The 23,680-nt window shown below is 31.9% G+C and overlaps 1 protein-coding gene across 7 annotated transcripts in view; it reads right to left on the bottom strand.

Annotated features, from left to right (window-relative positions):
- The window catches only part of LOC134852890 (uncharacterized), a 39,959-nt gene extending 17,520 nt beyond the window's left edge, over positions 1-22,439 (bottom strand). The window contains exons 1-2 of one of the 7 annotated variants that reach the window (XM_063868740.1): positions 22,392-22,439; positions 5,219-5,361 (exon numbers count right to left, since the gene is read on the bottom strand). In XM_063868740.1, coding sequence (XP_063724810.1) covers positions 5,219-5,246 — 28 coding nt within the window. In that variant the 5' untranslated portion in view covers positions 5,247-5,361; positions 22,392-22,439. Of the gene's footprint in view, positions 1-5,218; positions 5,362-6,012; positions 6,420-6,497; positions 6,546-6,800; positions 7,055-7,218; positions 7,255-12,003; positions 12,046-17,013; positions 17,133-22,391 lie in introns of those variants that run through there. The other 6 variants (XM_063868738.1, XM_063868741.1, XM_063868742.1 and 3 more) reach the window with 6 other exon arrangements.
- Positions 22,440-23,680: the final 1,241 nt, after the last annotated feature.

The following is a 23,680-nucleotide window of genomic DNA, read 5'->3' as shown; positions in this document are numbered from 1 at the left end:
TCAATTGTGGCAAAAAAGTTTCTTTCGACCAATTTGAACAATTTCTTAGATGGATTAAATCTCCGCTTACGCGTTTATAGCGCGGAATATATCGCGCGTTTTTTGTCCCATTTTGGGCAAAATGGAAATGTTTAAACCCCCTTTACTTTGCAAAAAATGATCACAGGTAAAATATCTTTTCCAAAACAAACTCAGGACAACAATACCTTTTGAATGATTTGAATGAGTTGAAAAGTCGAAACTTGTCGGAAGAAAAAAAACCCAACCCGAACACAAATATTCCGTTACTTTCGTAACGAAAGTCAGAACAATTACTTTCGTTACGAAAGTCGGAACAACAAGACTGCTCACATCGTGGCCAAGTATTTGAAATTTCAAATACTGATAAACACTCCGCTGAAAAGTTAATAGCACAAAAAATTGGGCTCGTTAATCGTCACAAATCGACCACATTGAGAATCTTTAAATAGTCATAACTGTAGAAAAAAATCTCAAGTTTATTATTTTTTGTAAGTTTAAGCTCTGAACAACAATGCTTGTCGGAAGATAACAAAAAACTTCATCTACAAATGCAAAAAAAAAGCCAACCAAAAACCCATGTTCTGTCACTTTCTGTGAATAATTTTAGATTTTAGCTGCTCAAATGCTTTGCTTTGAATGCTTCTGCCACTTGAGTGACATGTTCTGTCACTTTCTGTGAGTTATTTTAGATTTTAGCTTCTTAAATGCTTTGCTTTGAATGGGACATTAAATGCTTTGCTTTGATGTACGAGCAGTTTGTTATTTGCTTCAAAAGATAATTGAACAATTTATTATTTTTTAAATGAATAATTTTAAATGAGTTAATGGTCTTATTTAAAGTAAATTGCACGTTTTTTTTTGGGTTTTTGAAAAAACTTGCGTAGCATAATAAGTTTTTCTTCGCCTCATTAACCAGGTTTTGTTGAAAGTTGTTCGCTTTTACCTAAAGTAGCAGTTTAATTCAATCTTTTTTGACTGAAAGTACGAAATGCAAATTCTTTTATGCAAGAAACCCTGAAAATGAATATAAAAATTTTTCAGCAGTGAATATAAAAATTTTTCAATATTTTCAGCAGTGTGACTAATTTTTGGAACTGTCAAATTACTTTTAGGAAAACGGATTAACATATTACATAGCATCATTTTCATCGTTATTTACATCAAATTGGCTTATTTTTGACCAGAAGACTGGTTGACCGCAAATGACGAGAGAGTTTTCATTGGATTACAACACTGGTTGAACAAAAAAAGCTCCTCATACGTGGTGTTTCATATTTAGAAAACTTTAATCATATGAAATTTCGTAAGTACAGAAAAATGATGAAAAGTATTTGATTAGAGATTTCGTATATATGGAAAATTTATGAAAATCATTATAAAAAATGATTTTGTTCTTCCTTCTCATATTTTCTTCTCGAACTTTTTTTGGGTTGTTTTTGTAACCGATTCCTAGTTTGAGTAAATCACGTTTCTCTCAAATGACTTCGATTACAAACAAAACCCAAAATAATTCACAAAATAAATTGTACAAAACTTAATATTTGTTTCCAAAAAATGCTAGTCATAAAAATTACATATATCAAAAATCACTAATTATAGTTATTGTTTGCCTTTTTTTGTACTTAAAGCATTGCAAGAAAAGTGTTGCCAAAATTTTGACCGTCTTGTTTTTACAATACACTTGAAACAACCTGAGTTGTCTTAAAATTGTCTTACACATCTGATATATTGTCTTAAAATAACACCTTTTAAATTGTGGCAGTTTTTAAAAAAGTTTTAAAGCGAACTTTTAAATGACCAAGTCATAGATAAAACATGATATACAAAAAAGCGTTTTGAGCGTTTTTGGAAAACATTATCCATAGAAATGGGAAAAAAATCTGATTTTTGTGTATCTACGACTTTTGTACTTAAAAAAATAAAGTTTGGCATGAGGAAAAAAAATTTGGAAAGTGGCTTGAAGTACAAATTTTGTTTTGTAATTGAAAAAGTTATGTATAAGTTCGGGGACATTTGAAAGATTCTTTTTGGTAAAAAAAATTAGTTATCGCCATAAAAAAAAGCTATTTAAATGATTTCCACATATGGCATTGTATAAATAGCATTTTTTTCTGACAAAAACTTTGCCTTTACATATGTGACGATACACTGACTTTTATGCCAATACAAGAAACGTTTTTTTCTTTCGAGCAATTGATTACATTTTAAAAAATTACATGAAATTTTTATGATTAGAACTTTTTATAGACTTATTTTATGGAATTGGATGATAAACATTCTGATCTATGGAGGTAAGGTCGTGATTCTTAGTAATTTTACTTTTTGAGAATCGAAATTGTCTTGATTTAGTTTTTATGTTTGAACAATGCAGGTACAATCAAATGCTCATTGTTTTCAAAGGGGGTTAAGTTTCCAGCTGATTTCCCTGTTGATGCAAAGTTTCCGCTTTTGACAAAATTGTTGATTAGGAGCATTCGATTTTAGCCGCGTGTCATTTTTCGAGATCAATGGTTTGGAAGCCGCTATTCAATTTACTGAAATTTGAAAAATAGATGAAATTGCTTTTTTGAAGATGAGCCGTTTCAACCAAGCGATTGAAACAAGGATCGACAGAAATCAAACATAAGAGAATATAAATCTTTTTAAAAATAACACAAGACTGCTCTTATCATGGAAAAATTTTGAAATTCCGACTGCCCTTTAGTTGAACTTGATTTGTTATTCATGAAAAATTGGCAGTTTTTCAATTGGAGGCTTATATTTTCAAATTTTTAGTAATAAATTTTGAGTCGTGATCAAGTTTAGTATTAAGAGTGATTATTCGTGAATTAGTTGCCACGCGTAAAGAATGTCCGGTACTCGTTCAGGCACACCAAAAAAGAAAAAGAGCAGAAATTTTGAACAATAACTTAGCTTGCACATTTAATTGCACATGCCTTACAAGAAAAGATAGTAATTGAGACAACAATCTCCTTCGAAAGGTGATTTAAGAGAGAAATTTTTTTCCTGTTCCAAAATTATCTCGCTATGCGATAAAAACAAATCTGCAAAATTTTTTTTCCTGTTCCAAAATTGTCTCGCTATGCGATAAAAACAAATCTGCAGTAACTTCGATGATTGAAAAAATTCCGAATGGGTGAAAAAATTCGAACTAGTTTTCTTACAGCCAAAGCTGAAGCTGAAGCTTTCAGGAATGGTCGTTGTTAAGACATCAATTTTTTAAAAAACCAGAATTTTCAAAGTTTGGTGAATTTTGGTTGAATCTAAATTTCTAGCGTTGACAAAGTGCTTTCCATAGTGTTCCCAAAAATCCACGAACTTTTTAAAGAGATTTTGTGCAGTTTTATGATATAATAACTAAAATTTTAGTATTTGGTCAAAAACGGTACCTTCTCAATTTTTGCTCCTTTTATATCAAACCAATGTAGCTGTCATCTAAGTTTTGTTGAGTACAAAAGAAACAAGACAAGATGAAAAATGTTTCTAATTTTTGGGCATCTTTAAACCTTATACACAAAAAAATTGAAGGTTAATTTTCAGCAAAAGAGAGCTTGAGCCATTTTCTTGATACACTTTGCTTGATTATACAAATGATTTTGCGACACTAAGTTATCTCAATTTGGGCGTGTCTGAAGTTTTCACTTGGAATGTCATAAACGTTTTAGTTCTACTGAAAAAACGCTCGATTTGAAATTCTCATATTTTCAAGGACTTCCTTTGCAGAAAATTACTTCACAGAACATCAGCTGGCCAACAGCGTCTTTGAAATCCTCTTCAAAAAAATTGAAAATCCCAAAAATTTTATTAATAAGAGTGCGTGTCTAGCAAAACTATATGGGTTTTGAAACGTAGCTTTTCTGTTCATGGAAAAAAAGTTTTGCGATTACAAACTAACTTTCGATTTTTTAAATTTGAAAGTTATTTGTATTTTCTTTTATTAGAGATTGTGTGTCTCTTAAAGTCAAACTTGGATAACAACATAGGACTTGAACGTTTCAATTTAGTAATCAATGTCCTACATTTCTTTAATATAACTGCTCTTACTTCTAGAAAAATAGCTGAGCCGAAAGTCTTTTTTTCACCATTTTGTTTTCAAAATTAAACAAAACATGAACAGAAAGAAACTCAATGCGACACATTATGAAAAACATCAGCAATCTTTTATTTTTTTCATGTCGGTTTTTTGAAATGTTAAGATTGACAAGGGAATTTTCGAAGATAGTACATTTTGTTAACCCGGTAAATGTTCCGACTCCTCTCGATGAGTGGAAAGGAACTATGTCTTAGGGTCATTTTTCCACTATATTTTTAAACCGGTTTTGACTACTTCGAAACTTGCAGAGGACTAAGTCTGGTAACAACCCGGGTTGACCAAAATTGCTAATCATACAATTTTCAAGTGGAAAACACTTTCATATTCAAATGTAATAAATACGGAAAATTGCCGTTATACTAACAATTTGATCATTTAAAATTTTATTTCTCAAAAGTTTTGTGTTCTGTTCGTTAATGAACACAAGTGGCAAAGACCTTGGTCCTTGGTTACTAAAAAGAAAAAGAGAAAAAAATGTTGTGCATCCAGCACTTCGATATGCATACACACACAAAAAAAACAGTTTTTACATGCATAAAACTTTTAAGAGAGTGTTTGTTCGAGTACAAAATTCATTTTGCGATTGAAAAAAAAATTTTTTTAGGGTGATTTCATACTACTTAGAAAAAATTTTTCTATCGCCATCACAAAATTGCTAGTCATAGGATTTTCCTATATGGAAATTGTGTGGTTAGCCCGACAAAAATTTTTCTTTCTTTACTTATGACAATAAACCGATTTTTATTGCCAAAACAAGAAAAAAATCTTTGAAAGTTCAAGGACTTCATTTTAGCAAAACGCATGAAATATGTATGACTAGTATTTTCTTACAGACTTAGTTTATGGAATTGTATGAATAGCTTATTCAGTCTATGGAGGTCAACCCGGAAAAATGAATTTTTGTTTGCTTGTCGATTTTATAAAACTAATTTTTCTAATTTTTTTTTTAGTTTCGAGCCAGAAATTTGTAACTCAAAAATGAAATTTTTTAAAATTTATATTTACAAGCCAAATATTTGAAAATATTCTATGCTATTTGCAGGGTAACCGACGATACTTGTTTTAAATTTGAAAATTAAAATGGGTTAACATTCTAAAGCTTACCTGTCTGAACGACGAATCGGTCCGTCATTTTCAGCAAATTTTTCCTCACGCTAGAGATTAAACGGGTTGCATTTTGCGTCGGTCTCACAGTTCCTATTTGCTGCGGCACCTGATATTAAGGTCAGTCTTCATTGTGAATTAATCTGAAATTGAAAAGAATTGAGAAATTGGTAAAAATTAGATAAATTGAATCAAATTAGAATCTATCTCGCGGCATAATTGACAGTTGAAACTAGATTAGAGGAGACTTTATAACTATTCATTCGGTCACGGCTTCTTTTTTGTTCCCTTCGGTTTGAAATGATAGATGTCTCCAATTACTGATAAATGAATTTTCTTTTTTGAAGAATTTGTTAGAGAACTAATTTTTTAATCGATTGCAAAGTTAGCTAAAAATTTTTGGAAGTTACAGGAGTTTCTTTTGAATGTCAGCTACTCAAGATATAGCCAAAAATCTAAATTTTTGAAATTATTCTTGGAATAATTTTTAAAAAATAATGTTAATTTGTTCTTTCATCCAGGTTTTTTTTCTCTTCTGATTTGAGGGAACTTTTTGCAAAAAAAAACAGAATGCAAAGTGATTCAAATAGTTATGGCAGAGAAATTTTCAACTGGATTATCAATCCTGATAAAAAAAATAGATTTTAATTTTTAAAGAATTTTTCTCTTCTTGTTTTTCTATTCGCAGGGGGTGGTGAACTTAATAAAAAACAGAAGTTAACAAACCACATGAAAAAACTGGAAATCGATTTTACACAAACTTATTTTAATCAGAAATGTATGAGTTGACATACCCTGTAATCTGACTTATCTATAAAATGGCGGCTCTGAAGCTGTTTTTGTAGCAGATACAAATCTGTGGGGTGAAAAGCAAATAGAATGGCGAGTCGAGGATTGTTAAGGAGGGTATAAATGTCTTCATAAGTTAGTGATAAGTTAGATCTAATCCAAACTTCGCTGGTGTGAGATTAGAAAGGGTTTTTGGATCTGAAGAGCTGGCCGGGGTTATTGCAAAACATTGAGAAACTGTTGGCAATTTTAAGCTGTGTGGATTTGTGCTCAATTTATTGCATCGAATTCTTGCTCAAACGACTATTTCAGCCAATGATTTTAAATATAATCTAAAATCCTTTTCCCTAAGTTTTGAAAAATCACATTTTCTGAAGAAGGTTTGAAAGATTTCTTAGGTTTTTGATTCTAATAAAATTGTAATGAAGTTTCTCGTTTTGATTGAATTCAGAAATCTTTGAAATTGCTTTCAGTCAAAACTTCAATTTACCTTTGATAGTTAAAGTGAGGTTTTATTTGCCGGTATTAAGGAAAACAAAACAATTTGGCAGGAAAACTCGAAGGGGATCGGGCGCTTCTAACCAGGAAGTGAGTTGAAATATAATTTATAACTTGAAATAAAAGTTCGAGCCTCTATTTCAAATCCAGGTGACAACTAACTGCAAATTTTGATAGACAAATAGCCCAGAATCATGGTATTCTTGAGTTAATAAATTCATAAAACCTGTACTAACTTTTAAATCTAGATTTGGGTTTTAGATTCAGTGAATCTATATCCAATAGCGCTACATACCTGATCCCAGCGTGTTATACGAACCAGTTCTGATGTCATTGGGAAATTTATAATTTATCACTGATATAAGTTATTACTTTCCAGCCCACTTTGTGTGAAAAAACTACGGGAGTTGAGGAAAATTAACATAAGAAAATTGTTCTTCAGTTGATAGGTTTGACGGCCGCTGAGAATATGTTCTTTAAACCGAAATATTGTTGTTTCGATAGTGGCAAGTTTTGTGAAAACTGGTCCTAATCTAAGCTAAAAAGGTGTTTTTTATTTTTATTGCCGCGAAAAAATTGGCAGCGCCAATATGTCAAATAACGGGCAAAGTCTAAATCCCCAAGGATTTCGATTTTGCAAAAAAAAGTCGACAAAAAGAAAATGAAAAGAATTGAAAAATCAACAAAAGTTTCAATGAACAGCAAATGTTTACCAATTTTTAAGTTGACATGTGAAATGAAAAAAGGAACTGAGGAAGGATTGGATTTTTTAAGTGTGCCACTTAATCTTTGGAGCACTTTACTCCAAACGGGGCTGGAAGGAATTGAGCTGAATTGATTTCTTTTTCATTTGAAAATGGGCGGTTCATAGTGTTCATCATATCACGTTACAAACACCAGAATACGTTTTTCAATTTAGTTCAAGATGGTGAAAACTGCTTCGAATATGTATTGAAATAAATAGTATTTGACTTTAGAGTGGTTTTTAATTTGGTGAACTAATAAAAAGTACAGGTTTTGCATATCTCTTTACACTCAAATATAGAGAAATGCAGAAGTCCTGGCTTTCGCTACCGTAAATTTTTTCAGACGAGAATAGATGCAAACAAAACTGCTCCTATCAGGGCGAAGCTTTGAATGTTCCGACTGCCTTTGAAGGTCTATGGAGCAGTAGGAACATGAAAAAGTTAAATGTAAAAAAAAAAATTAAAATAATTTAAAAAAAAAAACTGAGATTTTTTGTGAAAGCATCCCCCCGCATCATATAAAATACAAAGTGGTAAATTTTGCTCCTATTATCAAATCAATAATGGCAAATAGGCTTCATTCAACCAATTTGGCACGATTTCCGAGACGGAATAAATCTGCACTTACGTGTTAACAGCGCGAAATATATCGCGCGTCAGTTGTCCCATTTTGGGCAAAATGGCAATCGTTAAACCCCCATAAATTTATAAAAATTGATCACAAGTGAATTATCGTTCCAAGTTGAAACTCAAGACAGCAATACCTTTGGAATTACTTTCAAAAATTCAGTCAAAAATTGCTAGTTAAAAAAGTCGAAACTTGTCTGAAGAAAAAAAAACCCACCCCGAGCACAAATATTCAGTTACTTTCGTTACGAAAGTCGGAACAAAAAGGCAAGCAACAAGTACTTGTTAGCTACAGAAGTCTAGCTGTTATTGTGAAAACTGAACCCGTGCTAACATTGGCGGCATTCTAATTTGTGTGGAAAAGGAAGCAAACAGATAGTAATCTGAGATAATGTCTGGGATTAAACGGCATAAACTCCTCAGTTCAGGCGACGAAAATTTATTAATTAAAGAAATAAGAGAGCAGTAGGAAGACGTATTGGTGATGTGAGCTGAAAACAAATGTGAAAAAAGACGATATGAATTCCACAAATAAATTTTCACCCAAATCCTTTAATAAATTTCCATAAAGTGAGCCCAATTTTGGTTATTTTCTTTTCAACAATTACAATTATTTGTGAAATTAATCTTTTCATTAAAAAACTGCCATTTTATTCAAAAAAAGTCATACGAATAAAGATAATTATCCGCTCTCTTATCACAATGTCAAGACATTGAAACTAGTTTTTCTGACACTGAAAACTTGAAAAAAAAATCGTTTTTTTTTAGGACAAAAAATTTAAATATGAGACCTGACTTGACCCCTGGTAGCTATCTGCGAGGTTTAAAAAAATGACCGTGCAAACACCAACCTTAATCATAGTACTTTTCCACTAAAATGTCAGCACGAAAAGCAAGTACCGCACAAAGATTAGAAATAATTATTGCAAATAAAAACTGAATAAAATATTTGAAGTTTCTTAGTTAATGTTTTTTCTTGTTAGCGGTTGGAAAATTTTAGAATTAATTCAAAAGTTGGAAATAAGCAAGGTAACTTCAAACAAAAAAATGTGGTTTTCCGATGCCTTTAAGAGATATTTATTTTGAAAATTCGTTCTTGAATTGTCTAAACAGCAAAAATTTTAGCATAAAAATCGCCATCACACGAAGTTCTGACTTTTTTCAACCTCAAGAATTGAGAGTTAATCAGAAATGAGGGCTTCGTAATTCGATACCTATAACTTGACTACTTAAGACTTGCATTCGTGACACTTGATCTTGCATGGATCAATTAGAAATGATAACAGTCAGTTTCATACTTCAATATCATTTTTATGGTCGGAAACCAAATAAATTTGAAATTTCCACAAAACTCCAAACTTGAAAACTTATAACAAGTAGTTGTTTTAGAAAAAAAAAGTTTTAAAAATTTAGAAAGGAATTAACTTAGACATTGAACTTAGACAAAGCGATTAAATGAAAAGAGCTTCGGTAACCTGTCAAAATGGGTTTCTCTTTGTTCCGACTCTCGAAGAAAGTGCTCGAAGAAAGTGCTCGATTTGTGCTCGACATGGTTATTTTGCTCAAGTTTTTTTCGAATTTTTCAATAGTCAATTTGACGGATTATTATTCCTCTCTAATCTCAATATCGAGACATTCAAACTTGTTTGTTTTTGACAATGAAAACTTAGAATTTGTTTTTTCAAAATCGAGTTAGGTCATAAAAATCTAATTTGAAAGTTGACTTGACCTATAGTAGCTATGCGCGAGGTGGAATAAAAACTGGCCGAGCATAAGCCCAACTTAATCTTTGTACTTTTCCACCCTACTAAAAGGCCAGCATGAAACGCAAATAGCGCAGGAAGTTCTGAATAAAATAACTATTAATGGCAGTTTCTTTTGTTCAGACAAGTTTCGTTTTGTTAACTAGTCATTTTGAGAAATTCAATCATATCTGCCGAAAGGTATTGTTGTCGTGAGCTCAAACTCAAAAGAAAATTTCACCTGCGATTTTTTTTTGTGAAGTTATGAAGGTTTAGGATGTGCCAATATGGCAAACTTGGGAAAATTGACGCACAATATATTATGCGGTATTAGCTCGTGAGCGGAGTGTCCTAGATGCGAAAGTAAAGTCAATTTTCTTGCCTCAAAACTCTTTGCGAGCCAGACTACCAACTGAAACTTGTTTGTGTCCGATACCGCAATTTTCAATAGCAGCTGATTTAAGTTATCGCAAAATACCTGGAATAAAGTATTTCCGCCGAATTTCCTCTTAAATTAAAAAAAATAATAATTATTAAAATTCAAAAAAAAATAATCTGCAATAAATAGTAATATATTTTGAGTCATAATTCAAAAAATTCAACTGTTTAAAGGGGGTCATACAAAAGAATTAGCCCGTTAAACTTCTGTTGGCTTTGACGTGTCCTTTTTTAACTGCCGCAATTCATTAAAAACGGAAAAAATCCATCATTTCAAAACGCTCGAATCATGTAAGGAATAATTAAAACCGTATAAGAAAAGTTCTAACAACCATATAAAATTGTGGCTTCTTCTGATCTGTAGATCGGAATAAAAATAATTTGGACAAATTTTTTTCTAATTTTGGCAAAATTTTGTATTTTGAGCTGCAGTACCGAAAACATCAAAAACTCATAGTATTTTTCTAGAAGTAATATAATGAAGAATGTTGCTATGGATGTACAAGTTCCAAGTTTCGAGCAAATACCTTAACATCTAAGCTTTTTTAATTTCACCCAATATTAATCTACTTTTTAGCTCTAAACTTCTATGCAGAATGAAAATTCTGATATCTTACATAAGTTTATCCTAAATAAATATCCTAGTAATATCTTACTATAAGTTTTGACCTAACAAATAAAAAAAATCAATTATTTTCTTGACAATAATGAAAACTCAAGAAAAACAATTTTAAGTGCCTGTTTCTCTCAACATCAGGTAAACATACATCAGCAGTCCAGTCTCCGGTGGGAAACATTGCAGATTATGTTCTAAGCATCTCGCAGAATCTACAAAATTTCAAAACACAAAAAGCAGCGTTCTCTGATTTTTTTTCTGATAAGAATTTTTATCACTGTTTTTTTCTTTCGATAATCTTAGGTGAGAGTTCATTCTCTGAGTGATTTTCGTGAGATAACTTATAAGTCTCAAAAAAATGTAAAAGACCCGGAAAGTGATAGTAAAAAGTAATGGTAGACAAAATCTAAATCAAAGAACAAAAAAAACTAAGCCAAATAAAATCATAAAAATATTTTTAATCGAAAAACAAGATCCGTTGGTAAACAATTCTTCTATATATTATCTATTTTTCTATCTATTTTTTTTTGCAGTTCACAAAGATGTGAATGCAGTACAACTGCTTTTTTCAAGCTATTGAAAATGATTTGTGTTTCAAAATCGTTGAATACACGAGCGGTTTTGTTCCCAAAAAGCGTTTTGTTGAATCAAATTTTATCCTAATCAATAATCCAATCCAGAAACAGACATATCGCAGAGTTTGTAATAACCATGACTCATTGGTCGGTCAGAGCCCGTTCAACTTAAAAATAAGTATCTGTAATATGAGATAAAAAAATCCTTTCCCGAGCTTGAACCCGCAATTTGACTCCCAAAATACATATTTTCCCGCAAAACGAGGCCAAAGGTGTGTTTGTTAAATTTTAAGTGGAGTCCGCAACAGGACAAACATAAAATTGTCTCGGAGTACTAAACATCTCTGGTTTTTTTGCGATTTTTTTTGTGTTTTTTGCGAAAATTAGTTTTCTTAGAACAGTTTTGTGACACTTAAGCCTGAAAAATCAAAAAAAAAATGAACTGATAATTTGCTAATTTTCCTAGCCGTTTTTTTTTGCGTTTGGGACCTGAGAAAAAAACTTTCAAACCATTTTCTCAAAAGTAATAAAAAATTCGGAAATTTAAAATACAGTTAAACTTATAAAACGGTCAAGGGCTGGAATAAGATATATGACAAAATCCCTCGCATTGGAAGTAAGCCAAATTAATTCATTTCTATTTCACTAAATCGGTTCATGTCTTTGAATTGAAGAACAATAACTAAATCCACCCAATTTGTCATGCATGAATAGAAAAGTTAGAAAAGTTAGTTTAAAATATTTTTGAACTAACCTGTAATAGAATAGTAGGACTTTTTTTGCCATCACTTTAAAATTGCCATTCCAATACAATAATCCAGCGGCATTCATCTTTACAAGGTTGCTAATAAGAGTATCTGATGGTCACACCTATATTCATCAAAGCAGTTTTCCGGTTGGGCACTTAAAAAGCTCCCAGGGGAATAAAGCCTTACGAAAATTTTCCTTCTTTCTTGTGCCTTTTATTGGACTTTTCCTTCTATTTTGTCGTGCAAGTGTAACTGGCAAATACTGATTATAAAAGGGATGATTGATATTAAGAATTAAATTTGCATAAATTCTTATCTGAAGTGATCAAGGCTTATCGAATTATTTAGCATGATGCTTCAGTTGCCTAAAAAACCTTCCTGAGATTTGAAAATTTCATTATCATATGTCAACGCATAATTTATTTGTATCAGTGGGAAATTGCAACGGATATTATTTTGTTTTTGGCAGGTGAAAAACAAAAAATTATTTGGCTAAGCCAATTTAAAGCCTTTTGGTGACTCATTAAAAGGTATGATAGCGCGCCTGTAAATACTTTCATAGTTTTTAAGACTCTTAAATTTGAAAAAAAAGACCAAGCTAATTCTAATTCCTCCCCTTGTTTAGGGGGAGGACGATAACTTGGTACTAAGTAGGACTTGTTACGCAATCAAAATTAAGTAATTTTGTGCTAGCAAACTTCAGTTAACTTATCCGAATTTAAATGGGAAAACTCAGGGATATGATTTTAGTTTGATCAGAAAAAAAATAGCTGCCATTCCAAAAAAGAAAAAGTTTTGTAGGAGATTTGTATAATCACTGTAATCAACTTGGAGCAGGTGAAATTATGACAGGTTTCGCATTTGAAACTTACTCAGAGTCATTGCTAATTTCTCGGACCATAGAAATTGGGAAGGAACTTTGTCTTTGATTGTGTTTTAGCATTTATAAATTTTGTTCACGTAATTGGGTTCCAGGCCTAATCATTAAAATGGTTCAATTAATTTTATTTTTTGAATCTTTTCGATTGTAAGTCAAAGCTTTTTCAATTTTTTTCCAAAAATTTTTTCAATGTAAATAAACAGGTTAAATTTTTTGATTTTTACCAAATAGTAACAAGATAAACGATTGAGGACTGAGAAAAGCTATCATTGAGAAATTCAAGTTTTTTTATTTATTCAGTTTTTCGCTTTAAAGAACGTTCCCTGCACTTAGAAATGAAAACATTTTAGAAGCTGATTTTAGAAATTTAGTTTTCATTTTTGTCAATACTTTTCATAGATAACGGAACGCACTTGAAATTTTTGATAATATTTTGTTTCAAATCAGCGGCTTCAGCCACGCATAAAAAAAGATTTAACTGAGAGAAAGAAGTGAGGCTTGCGAACTTTTTGTTTCAATCAGACTGTAACCGAAAACCTTCTGTGCTACTTAAAAGGAAACCGGCGTTTATTATTCACGATTACAATTGATTGGGATATGCTTGCGTTTTCCCTTTTTAAGTTTTTTTTGGATGTTTGATTTGGAACTAAAATGGCAACCAGGAATAAAAATCGTGGTAAAACTTCCACATAAACTATTCCGGGGTACCTGTAAATCAAAGACCATATATGGAGCTATCTCAGGAATCCGGCCTGGCAACGAGAAAAACCATGCCAATGTCTAGCATTGATTGGCTTGAAATTCCTGGATCGGTCAAAGAGTCCCGCGCTGATTTTCACAGAGTTTTGTTAAAAATCAGGCGTGGACTGCCAGATTTTTCGGTAAAATTTAAAACTCTCTACTCTATTCAAACCTGTTGAAATCACTTTAATCAATTAACTTTTCAAATAGAAAACCCAAATATTTAGTGAAAAAAAACTTCACAGAAAAACTGCATTTGAAGTGTTGCTATTTAAGTTAAATTAAGTTTAACACAGATTTCTATGGAAGAAGCTTGTTCTAATTTAGATAGTTAGAGAACTTCAACTGTGAACCGTGTGTTCAAAAAAATATGGGAAGCTTGTTGACAGATAAGTGTTTATCTTGCCAGCTTAAAGCTCGTAAAATATATTGTGGCTTCACACAGAACACAGATTGTGATTTTTGGATAATTTGCGTGAAAAATGTGTCTGGAATAAGTTGTTGACAGAAGTTGATACCAAATTGAATACCAAATTTTTTTTTTGTGAAAAATTACTCGAACTTCGAAATGAACTTGCATCATTGTAAAGCCGTTCAAAAACAGTGTTGCGTTTATTTCTTGGATTTTGTTCACTTCGTTGGACTTTTTGACGCGTTAATTTCTTCTAATTTACAGACAGGCATGTAGCAGAAGTTTGGGCCTTTTTTGTGGACGTGGATTTTTATTGTTTCGACTTTCGATACGAAAGTAACGGAACATTTGTGCTCGGGTGGGTTTTTTTTTCTTCAGACAAATTTCGACTTTTTATCTAGAAACTTTTGACGGAATTTTTTATATCATTCGAAAAGTATTGTTGTCCTAAGCTCATTTTATATTATAAATCAATCAGAGAATGCAATTTTTTCAATCAAGTAACTAACAAGAAATTTGTAGTCTTAAAATACGTTTGTTTTAAAGTTTTTCAAAAGTATATTTTGGTCTTCCTGGCAGGTTTATGGATAGCCTCTGCCAGGAAATACAGGATTGCTGGATTGATCATGCTAAGACAGCCAATGTATTCTGCTGGCTTTGTAATTCGGGCTCTTAAGACATAATTCAACATAGTTTAATTGTTTTTGATGGTAAAATATACAAACCGATAACGTTGCGTCCCGTTTCTCTCTTATATTGAAAAGTGAACATGGTTACTTTGCTCATGTTTTATTTCGATTTTTTTTCAAACGTCATTTTGACGGATTATTATTCCTCTCTAATCTCAATATCGAGACATTCAAACTTCTATTTTGCGTCAGCATTCGAAAAATTCAACTATTCAATGGTCATACAAGAGAATTCGTTGAACTTCTTTTGGCTTTGACGCGTCCTTTTTTATTTGCCGTAATTTATTAAAAACGGAAAAAATCCATCATTTCAAAATGCTCGAATCATGTAAGGAATAATTAAAACCGTATAAGAAAAGTTCTAATAACCATATAAAATGTGGTTTCTTCTGATCTGTAGTTCGGAATGAAAAAATTGGACAAAAAAATTGAGCTGTAGTACCGAAGACATCAAAAACTCATAGTATTTTTCTAGAAGCAATATAATGAAGAATGTTGCTATGGATGTACAAGTTGCAAGTTTCGAGCAAATACCTTAACATCTAAGCTTTTTTAATTTCACCCCAAACTCATTTACTCTTTGAAAGGAAATTTCTGATAACTTACACAAACATAGTTGATAAAACTATGTGTAAGCTTTGACCTAACAAATAAAAAAAATCAATTATTTTCTTGACAATAAAGAAAACTCAACGAAAAAAGTTTTAAGTGCCGGTTTCTCTCAACATCAAGTAAACATAAATCAGCAGTCTAGTCTCCGGTGGGACACATTGCAGATTTTGTTTTTAGCATTTCGCAGAATCTACAAAATTTCAAAATACAAAAAAGCAGCGTTCCCTGTTTTTTTTTTTGATTAGAAATTTTATCACTGCTTTTTTCTTTCGATAACCTTAGGTGAGAGTTCTTTTTCTGAGTGATTTTCTTGGAGAAAATTTGAGGCTCAAAAAAATGTAAAAAGACCCGGAAAGTGATAGTAAAAAAATAATGGTAGAAAAAAGCTAAATCAAAGGGCTAAAAACTAAACGAAATAAAATCAAAAAAAGATTGTTAATCAAAAAACAAGATCCGTTGTTGGTAGTAAACAATTTTTCTATCTATTACTCCATTTTTTTTTGCAGTTCACAAAGATGTGAATGCAGTACAACTGCTTCTTTCAAGCTAGTGAAAATCATTTGTGTTTCAAAATCGTTGAATACACGAGCGGTTTTGTTCCCAAAAAGCGTTTTGTTGAATCAAATTTTATCCTAATCAATAATCCAATCCAGAAACCATATCGCAGACTTTGTAATAACCATGACTCATTGGTTGATCACAGCCCGTTCTACTCAAAAATAAGTATCCGTAATTTGAGATAAAAAACCCTTTCCCGAGTTTGAAATCGCAATTTGACTCCCAAAATACATTTTTTCCCGCAAAACGAGGCCAAAGATGTGTTTGTTAAATTGTAAGTGGAGTCCGCAATAGGACAAGCACAAAATTGTCTGGGAGTGCTAAACATCTCTGGTTTTTTTTGCTGTTTTGAACTTCATGAAAAACTAGCCAAAAAAGTTTATCACTCAGAATTGCCCGCAAAACAGGCCAATGTACAAATCCGGAACATTCCGTGAAACCCATTAACCATAAAAAATATAAATATGTGTATAACAAGACAACACAGTTGCGGAATATGCAACTGAAAGCGGAGTCCTTAAACTGTAAGCGAAATCTGAAAACTGTAAGCGGAGTCCCCATAAATCTCTGAAACCTGTTGCATCCGCTTACATTATAATGTTTTTTCATATTAATTTAATTATATTTACAACTAAATAAAAAATTAAGACTTCCTTTGATTTTGTGTGAGCATGCAATAGCAAAATTTAAATCTTAAGTCATCCATTCAATCAAATTACGTTTGATAATCTCTCAAATTGATTGCTTTCCGAAAAATTAGTTTTCTTAGAACAGTTTTGTGACACTTAAGCCTGAAAAATCAAAAAAATGACCTGATAATTTGCTAATTTCCCTAGCCGTTTTTTTTTGCGTTTGGGACCTGAGAAAAAAAACTTTCAAACCATTTTCTCAAAAGTAATAAAAAATTCGGAAATTTAAAATACAGTTAAACTTATAAAAGGTCAAGGGCTGGAATAAGATATATGACAAAATCCCTCGCATTGGAAGTAAGCCAAATCAATTCATTTTTAATTCACTAAATCGGTTTATGTTTTTGAATTACTGAACAATAACTAAATCCAGCCAATTTGTCATGTTATTTTGCATGAATAGAAAAGTTAGTTTAAAATATTTTTGAACTAACCTGAAACAGAATAGGAGGACTTTTTTTGCCATCACTTTAAAATTGCCGCTCCAATACAATAATCTAGCGGCATTCATCTTTACAAGATTGCTAATAAGAGTATCTGATGGTCACACCTATATTCATCAAAGCAGTTTTCCAGTTGGGCACTTAAAAAGCTCCCAGGGGAATAAAGCCTTACGAAAACTTTCCTTCTTTCTTGTGCCTTTTATTGGACTTTTCCTTCTATTTTGTCGTGCAAGTGTAACTGGCAATACGGATTATAAAAGGGATGATTGATATGAAGAATTAAATTTGCATAAATCCTTATCTGAAGTGATCAAGGCTTATCGAATTATTTAGCATGATGCTTTAGTTGCCTAAAAAACCTTCCTGAGATTTGAAAATTTCATTATCATATGTCAACGCATAATTTATTTGTATCAGTGGGAAATTGCAACGGATATTATTTTGTTTTTGGCAGGTGAAAAACAAAAAATTATTTGGTTAAGCCAATTTAAAGCCTTTTGGTGACTCATTAAAAGGTATGATAGCGCGCCTGTAAATATTTTCATAATTTTTAAGACTCTTAAATTTGAAAAAAAAAGACCAAGCTAATTCCTCTCCCATGGAGTTGTTTAGGGGAGGACGATAACTTGACACTAAGTAGGACTTGTTACGCAATCAAAATTAAGTAATTTTATGCTAGCAAACTTCAGTTAACTTATCCGAATAGGCGGATAATTTTAAATGGGAAAAATCAGGGATATGATTTTAATTTGATCAGAAAAAAAACGATAGCTGTCATTCCAAAAGAGAACAAGTTTTGTAGGAGATTTGTATAATCACTGTAATCAATTTGGAGCAGGTGAAATTATGACAGATTTCGCATTTGAAACTTACTCAGAGTCATTGCTAGTTTCTCGGACCATAGAAATTGGGATGGAATTTTGTCTTTGATTGTGTTTTAGCATTTATAAGTTTTGTTCACGCAATAGAGTTCCAGGCCTAATCATTAAAATGTTTCAAGTAATTATATTATTTGAATCTTTTCAATTGTAAGTCAAAGCTTTTTCAATTTTTTTCCAAAAATTTTTCTCAAATTAAATAACTAGGTTAAATTTTTTGATTTTTACCAAATAGTAACAAGATAAGCGATTGAGGACTGAGAAAAGCTATCGTTGAGAAATTCAAGTTTTTTTTTATTTATTCAGTTTTTCGCTTTAAAGAACGTTCCCTGCACTAAGAAATGAAAACATTTTATAAGCTGATTTTAGAAAATTAGTTTTCATTTTTGTCATTACTTTTCATAGATAACGGAATGCACTTGAAGTTTTTCATAATATTTTGTTTCAAATCAGCGGCTTCAGCCACGCATAAAAAAAAAGATTTAACTGAGAGAAAGAAGTGAAGCTTGCGAACTTTTTGTTTCAAACAGACTGTAACCAAAAACCTTCTGTGCTACTTAAAAGGCAACCGGCGTTTATTATTCACGATTACAATTGATTGGGATATGCTTGCGTTTTCCCTTTTTAAGTTTTTTTGGATGTTTGATTTGGAACTAAAATGGCAACCAGGAATAAAAATTGTGGTAAAACTTCCACATAGACTATCTTGGGGTACTTGTAAATCAAAGACCATATCTTGAACTATCTCAGGAATCAGGCCTGACAACGAGAAAAACCATGCCAATGTCTAGCATTGATTGGCTTGAAATTCCTGGATCGGTCAAAGAGCCCTGCGCTGATTTTCAGTTTTGTTAAAAATCAGGCGTGGACTGCCAGGTTTTTCGGTAAAATTTAAAACTCTCTACTCTACTCAAACCTGTTGAAATCACTTTAATCAATTAACTTTTCAAATAGAAAACCCAAATATTTAGTGAAAAAAACTTCACAGAAAAACTGCATTTGAAGTGTTGCTATTTAAGTTAAAGTAAGTTTAACACAGATTTCTATGGAAGAAGCGTGTTCTAATTTAGATAGTTAGACCGTGAACCGTGTGTTAAAAAAATATGCGAAGCTTGTTGACAGATAAGTGTTTATCTTGCCAGCTTAGAGCTCGAAAAATATATTGTGGCTTCACACAGAACACAGATTGGGATTCTTGGATAGTTTTTTTCCTTCAGGCAAAATTCGACTTTTTATCTAGTAACGAAATTTTTTATATCATTCGAAAAGTATTGTTGTCCTGAGCTCAAATTTGAAAAAAAATATATTTCACCTTTGATCAATTTTTGTAAAGTTACGGAGTTTAAAGATTTCCATTTTGGCCAATTTGGGACAATTAACGAGCGATATATTTCGCGAAAGTCAACCTGTCTTAGAAATCGTTTCAAATTGGTTGAAAGAAGCCAATTTGACATAAGTGATTTGTTACAAGAAGCGAAATCTATCCTGTTGTACTTAATATGGCGTGTGGGGGGATGGTTTCCATAAAAACCATCAAATTTCAGAAAAAAAAGTTTTCATTTTGTTTTACTTCTTTTAATTTTCTAATATTATTACTGCTCCATAAATCCTCAAAGGCAGTCGGAACATTCAGGGCTTCGCCCTGATACAAGCAGTCTTGTTTATATTATAAATCAATCAGAGAATGCAATTTTTCAATCAAGTAACTAACAAGAAATTTGTAGTCTTAAAATACGTTTGTTTTAAAATTTTTCAAGAGTTTATTTTAGTCTTCCTGGCAGGTTTATGGATAGCCTCTGCCAGGAAATACAGGATTGCTGGATTGATCATGCTAAGACAGCCAATGTATTCTACTGGCTTTGTAATTTGGGCTTTTAAGACATATTTCAACATAGTTTAATTGTTACTGATAGTAAAATATCCAAACCGATAACGTTGCGCCCCGTTTCTCTCTTATATTGAAAAAATTTGCAGTGAAAGTTTTCATCCGAGGAGAAAAAAAATCGTTATCTCTCCATATCGGCTTTTGATTTCAGAAATTTAGAAAACGATTCGCTCAGTTGTCACAATCAAAGAAAGTCAGTAATTTTCATTCTGCTCCGGCTAATTGCTCTGACCACTGAAAGTGGGGAGATGCTTTTCATTCGACTGACTTTTTGTTTTTCTTAGTTCGCCAGTAAATTCAGCCACAAAAAATTTCAGCGGACGCAGTCCTTTGATATATCTTGTTTTAACCCTTACAGTTTTTTTCCGAACCTTAAAAGAAAAATTTCCAAAAAATTTTCCAATGTAGAGTACAGCCAGTTCGTTTCTTCTTAAAAAATGTTTTGGTCTAATTTCGAGGCAATAAAGACTTACAGACTCATTTTTGTAGCCAAAAAAGTTAATTTGTGACGCTTCTTTTAGCGCATCATTGAAGAAAAAAACCTTGTGAATCAAAAATAAATCAGAAAATCATTTAAATATAAAATTTAAAAAACTGTCTCAATTTGAAATTGCTTCTCGATTAAGTTTTTATTCACAAAAGCTTAAAACATGCATGTTTGCTCATTGAAACTATTGCAATTGACTGCTAGTCTTTCGTTCAGATCCTCTCATAATCTCAACAAAAAAAAACATCGCTCTCAACAAAAAAAAAACATTTATGCGCTCAATCTCCGTAAACTAGATAAAACGGCTCGGAAATGATGTTTAACTCGTATTCTCGGCAATACAGACATTCATCGTCATTAATTTATAAATAAGCCAAAAACTCACATAACTCATGTTCATAATTTCAACAATCATCAGCTCCAATAAACAAATTGGCGCAAGCTAGCCACAGTACCGGTCGGTAATGTCCTTGAGACAAATTTCTTTTTTTGACCGTCAGCCTTTATCAAGGCTGAACAGAATTAGAACCAAAAACAGTTAAAATAGGATGTAACCCCTTTTTTAGTACATTAAAACATGTTCAAGTGGGTGACTCGAACCTACGTCAACTGTCATGTCTCTATAGTCCACGTTACGTTTTGTAGCTTAGGCCGCTCGGCCAACTGTTCTTAATTTATCAATTTATACTCTTATACGTACGGTTTGAGAAATTGACGGTTCAAAAATTTCGTTTTATTCAATCTATATGAATTCCTTCGAAGCGGTAAAAGGTAAAAAAACTGTAAATTGGGCAACTTTTGGAAGAAATACTAAATCAAAAAAGACTCGAGTCCTACACATTTTTCTGTAAAACAATGTTGTTGTTTTTTTTAAACTTCTTCAAATCTAAGACTGAAGTGGTATCAGTATTCGAAAAAAATGAACCAGTCAGGCTCCAAATTGACATTTCATTGACAACAAGCGATTATGATCGACTTTCTTAATCAAAAACGTTGCCATCAGGGGCGGATCAAGGGGGGAGGGGGATTTTCAAAAAATTTCGAAAATTTTGTCGACCATTTTTTTAGGTCGACCAAATTGATTTTTCGAGCCCTCCAAAAGCACTGTTTTGAAAAAACAGGACAAGAAAAAAACGTTTTTAGGCACTTTTTGGAAAATTTTGACCAAAAAGTTGCATTTTCTCGACGCAAGCTCCCCCTTCAAAACTTGTATATATTGGCGCCAAAGGCGCTTTTGGAAGGTTTGTAGGGTCCATCGCCAAAAATGGATATCTCAAAATATTTGGTTTGGCCAGGGGGTGGAATCCCTGAGGGGTCCTAAACCCCCTCCCGCCCCGCCTAAATCCGCTACTGGTTGCCATTATAATGATTAGTTCCACACTTTTGGACCTTTAAATATCATATAACCCCTTTTTTCAATAAAAGTAGAATAGGTTAAATTCCATTCAAAATCCATTAGTAAGGACTATAATTGCTTGTAATATGTATAACTTTTCCAATTTTCCTGGAAAACTTGCAGTTTTTTAGGATTAATCACAGCCTGTTCATTTATTAATCTTAAACCTACTCATAGTTACTTACATTTTGCAAGATGTTTTCTTCTCAATCTTAAAACCCACTCTAAGGTTACAATCATACCCCAAACTTATGTTTTGATATTTTCTCCCACTTCTACCCCCACCCAAACCACAACACTCACTCCCACTCTCACAGACATTTAAACTTGCCATTTCCTTCAAATTTACGCTTCCCACATTAAACCTTTCCTATTTTATCCCCCTTTCTTCTAAACTGTATCAAAAAGAATATTTTTCAAGTATCGTTTGTAAGTTTCAGCTTCGAATGTTATAAGTGAATAAAAACTTCACCAGTAGAAATCTCGATCAACACAGAAGTGTTTTTAAAAAACAACCTATTTGTTTTTAGCTGATTTAGCTATTTAGTTCAATTTATCTAGTTTTCTTTTGTTTCTAAGTCTACAAAAAGGTTAAATTTGATTCACATTTAATTTTTGTAACCTCTCAACAGAAATTATAAGGTGTTGTAATTTTTACAGCTAACTGAAGTTTATAAATGACGAAAATATCAATTTTTATTCAATTTAAAAAATACGACTTACCATGGCAGGAATAACAGTTTTCGGATTAAACCTTCAACTAAACACAGATTGTGGAAAAAATTGTTTACCAATTTTACCAGCAGGAATTTTTTCCCAAGCTAGTCTTGCTGTCAATTCATTTCAACATGTAATGTATTACAAACTGGTTTATGCTTGAAACTGTTTTGTGAATCAGTAGTTCAACTTATGTTACATGATGCTAAAATGTTAATTGATTGACAATTATGAAAAAAATATTTTTTGAAAGACAATTCAAAATAAAAGCTACCACAAGAATTTCTGCATTTGTTTGTCAAAAACTGATATCAAACTGAATGGTGAAACAAAATTACGAGTCAATCTTTAGTTAGCAATTTTTAAAGTTAGGATTGAACTGTTTTAAAAAAGTACTAAAACGCACTAAATTGTAAATTAAGAAGGGCGTCTGAAATTTGTTATCAGCACGTGCACCTTCAGTCGCAAAAATTTTAATTGAATTCCATAACGAGAAAATTCTTTATTTTTGAACCCACATACTCTCTATCTAATCGAATTTCTGGTCAGAAATACTTTTTGAAATGTTTAAATAAAGCAGGGATTTTTTTAAAAACTTTATTTCTCAGCCTAATTCTGATCAAAAATTACCTAAATAGAGTTTATTTTTAGCTAGAAAAAAATGTTCTGGTAAGTCTCGAACCCCTGACCTTCAATTTCCTAGGTCAATTGGCTAACCACCATGCTTCAGGCCTTAAGGAAGCTTAATAGCTTAAGCAAAATAGAACTTGCTATAACAAGTGATAATTTGCGTTTTATTGCTACTGTTATTGTAAAAACTCGAAGCATGTTTATCTCGTTTCGGTTGAACATTGAACTGGTTCACTTTGTGATTAACACTTTCCAAAAACTGTTCATTTCTAAACTAGAAAAGTAGTTAATCTTTTCTGCTCAAAAAAAACGACACGACTAGGCTAGATAATCAATATGAAAATTCAGAAAAAACAGCCTCCGTTGGGTACGGGATCAGACAAAAAGCCTTTGTTTTAGATCTTTTTGCAACGCGCCACAAACTGATTTTGATTCACAATTGATAAATGTCAAATCGATTGACAATGTGATGATAGAATCTGATATATCTAATTTAATTTCTATTAACCTGCTCAGAATTTTTAGGATTACTTTTAGCGCCTGAAATGGATTTAGATATTTTTGGATGGATTTTTGGTAGTTACATAAATTCCAAATGAGTTATAAAGAAATTTTGGGTTGCAGAAAAAATTAGTTATTTGGCAACTCCTGAAAATCAATTTAGT

This window comes from Symsagittifera roscoffensis, chromosome 8 (genome assembly GCF_963678635.1).
Source record: "Symsagittifera roscoffensis chromosome 8, txSymRosc1.1, whole genome shotgun sequence".
NCBI lineage: Eukaryota > Metazoa > Xenacoelomorpha > Acoela > Convolutidae > Symsagittifera > Symsagittifera roscoffensis.
The sequence above is the reverse complement of the archived record's forward strand: the minus strand, read 5'-3'. Positions and strand labels throughout refer to the sequence as shown.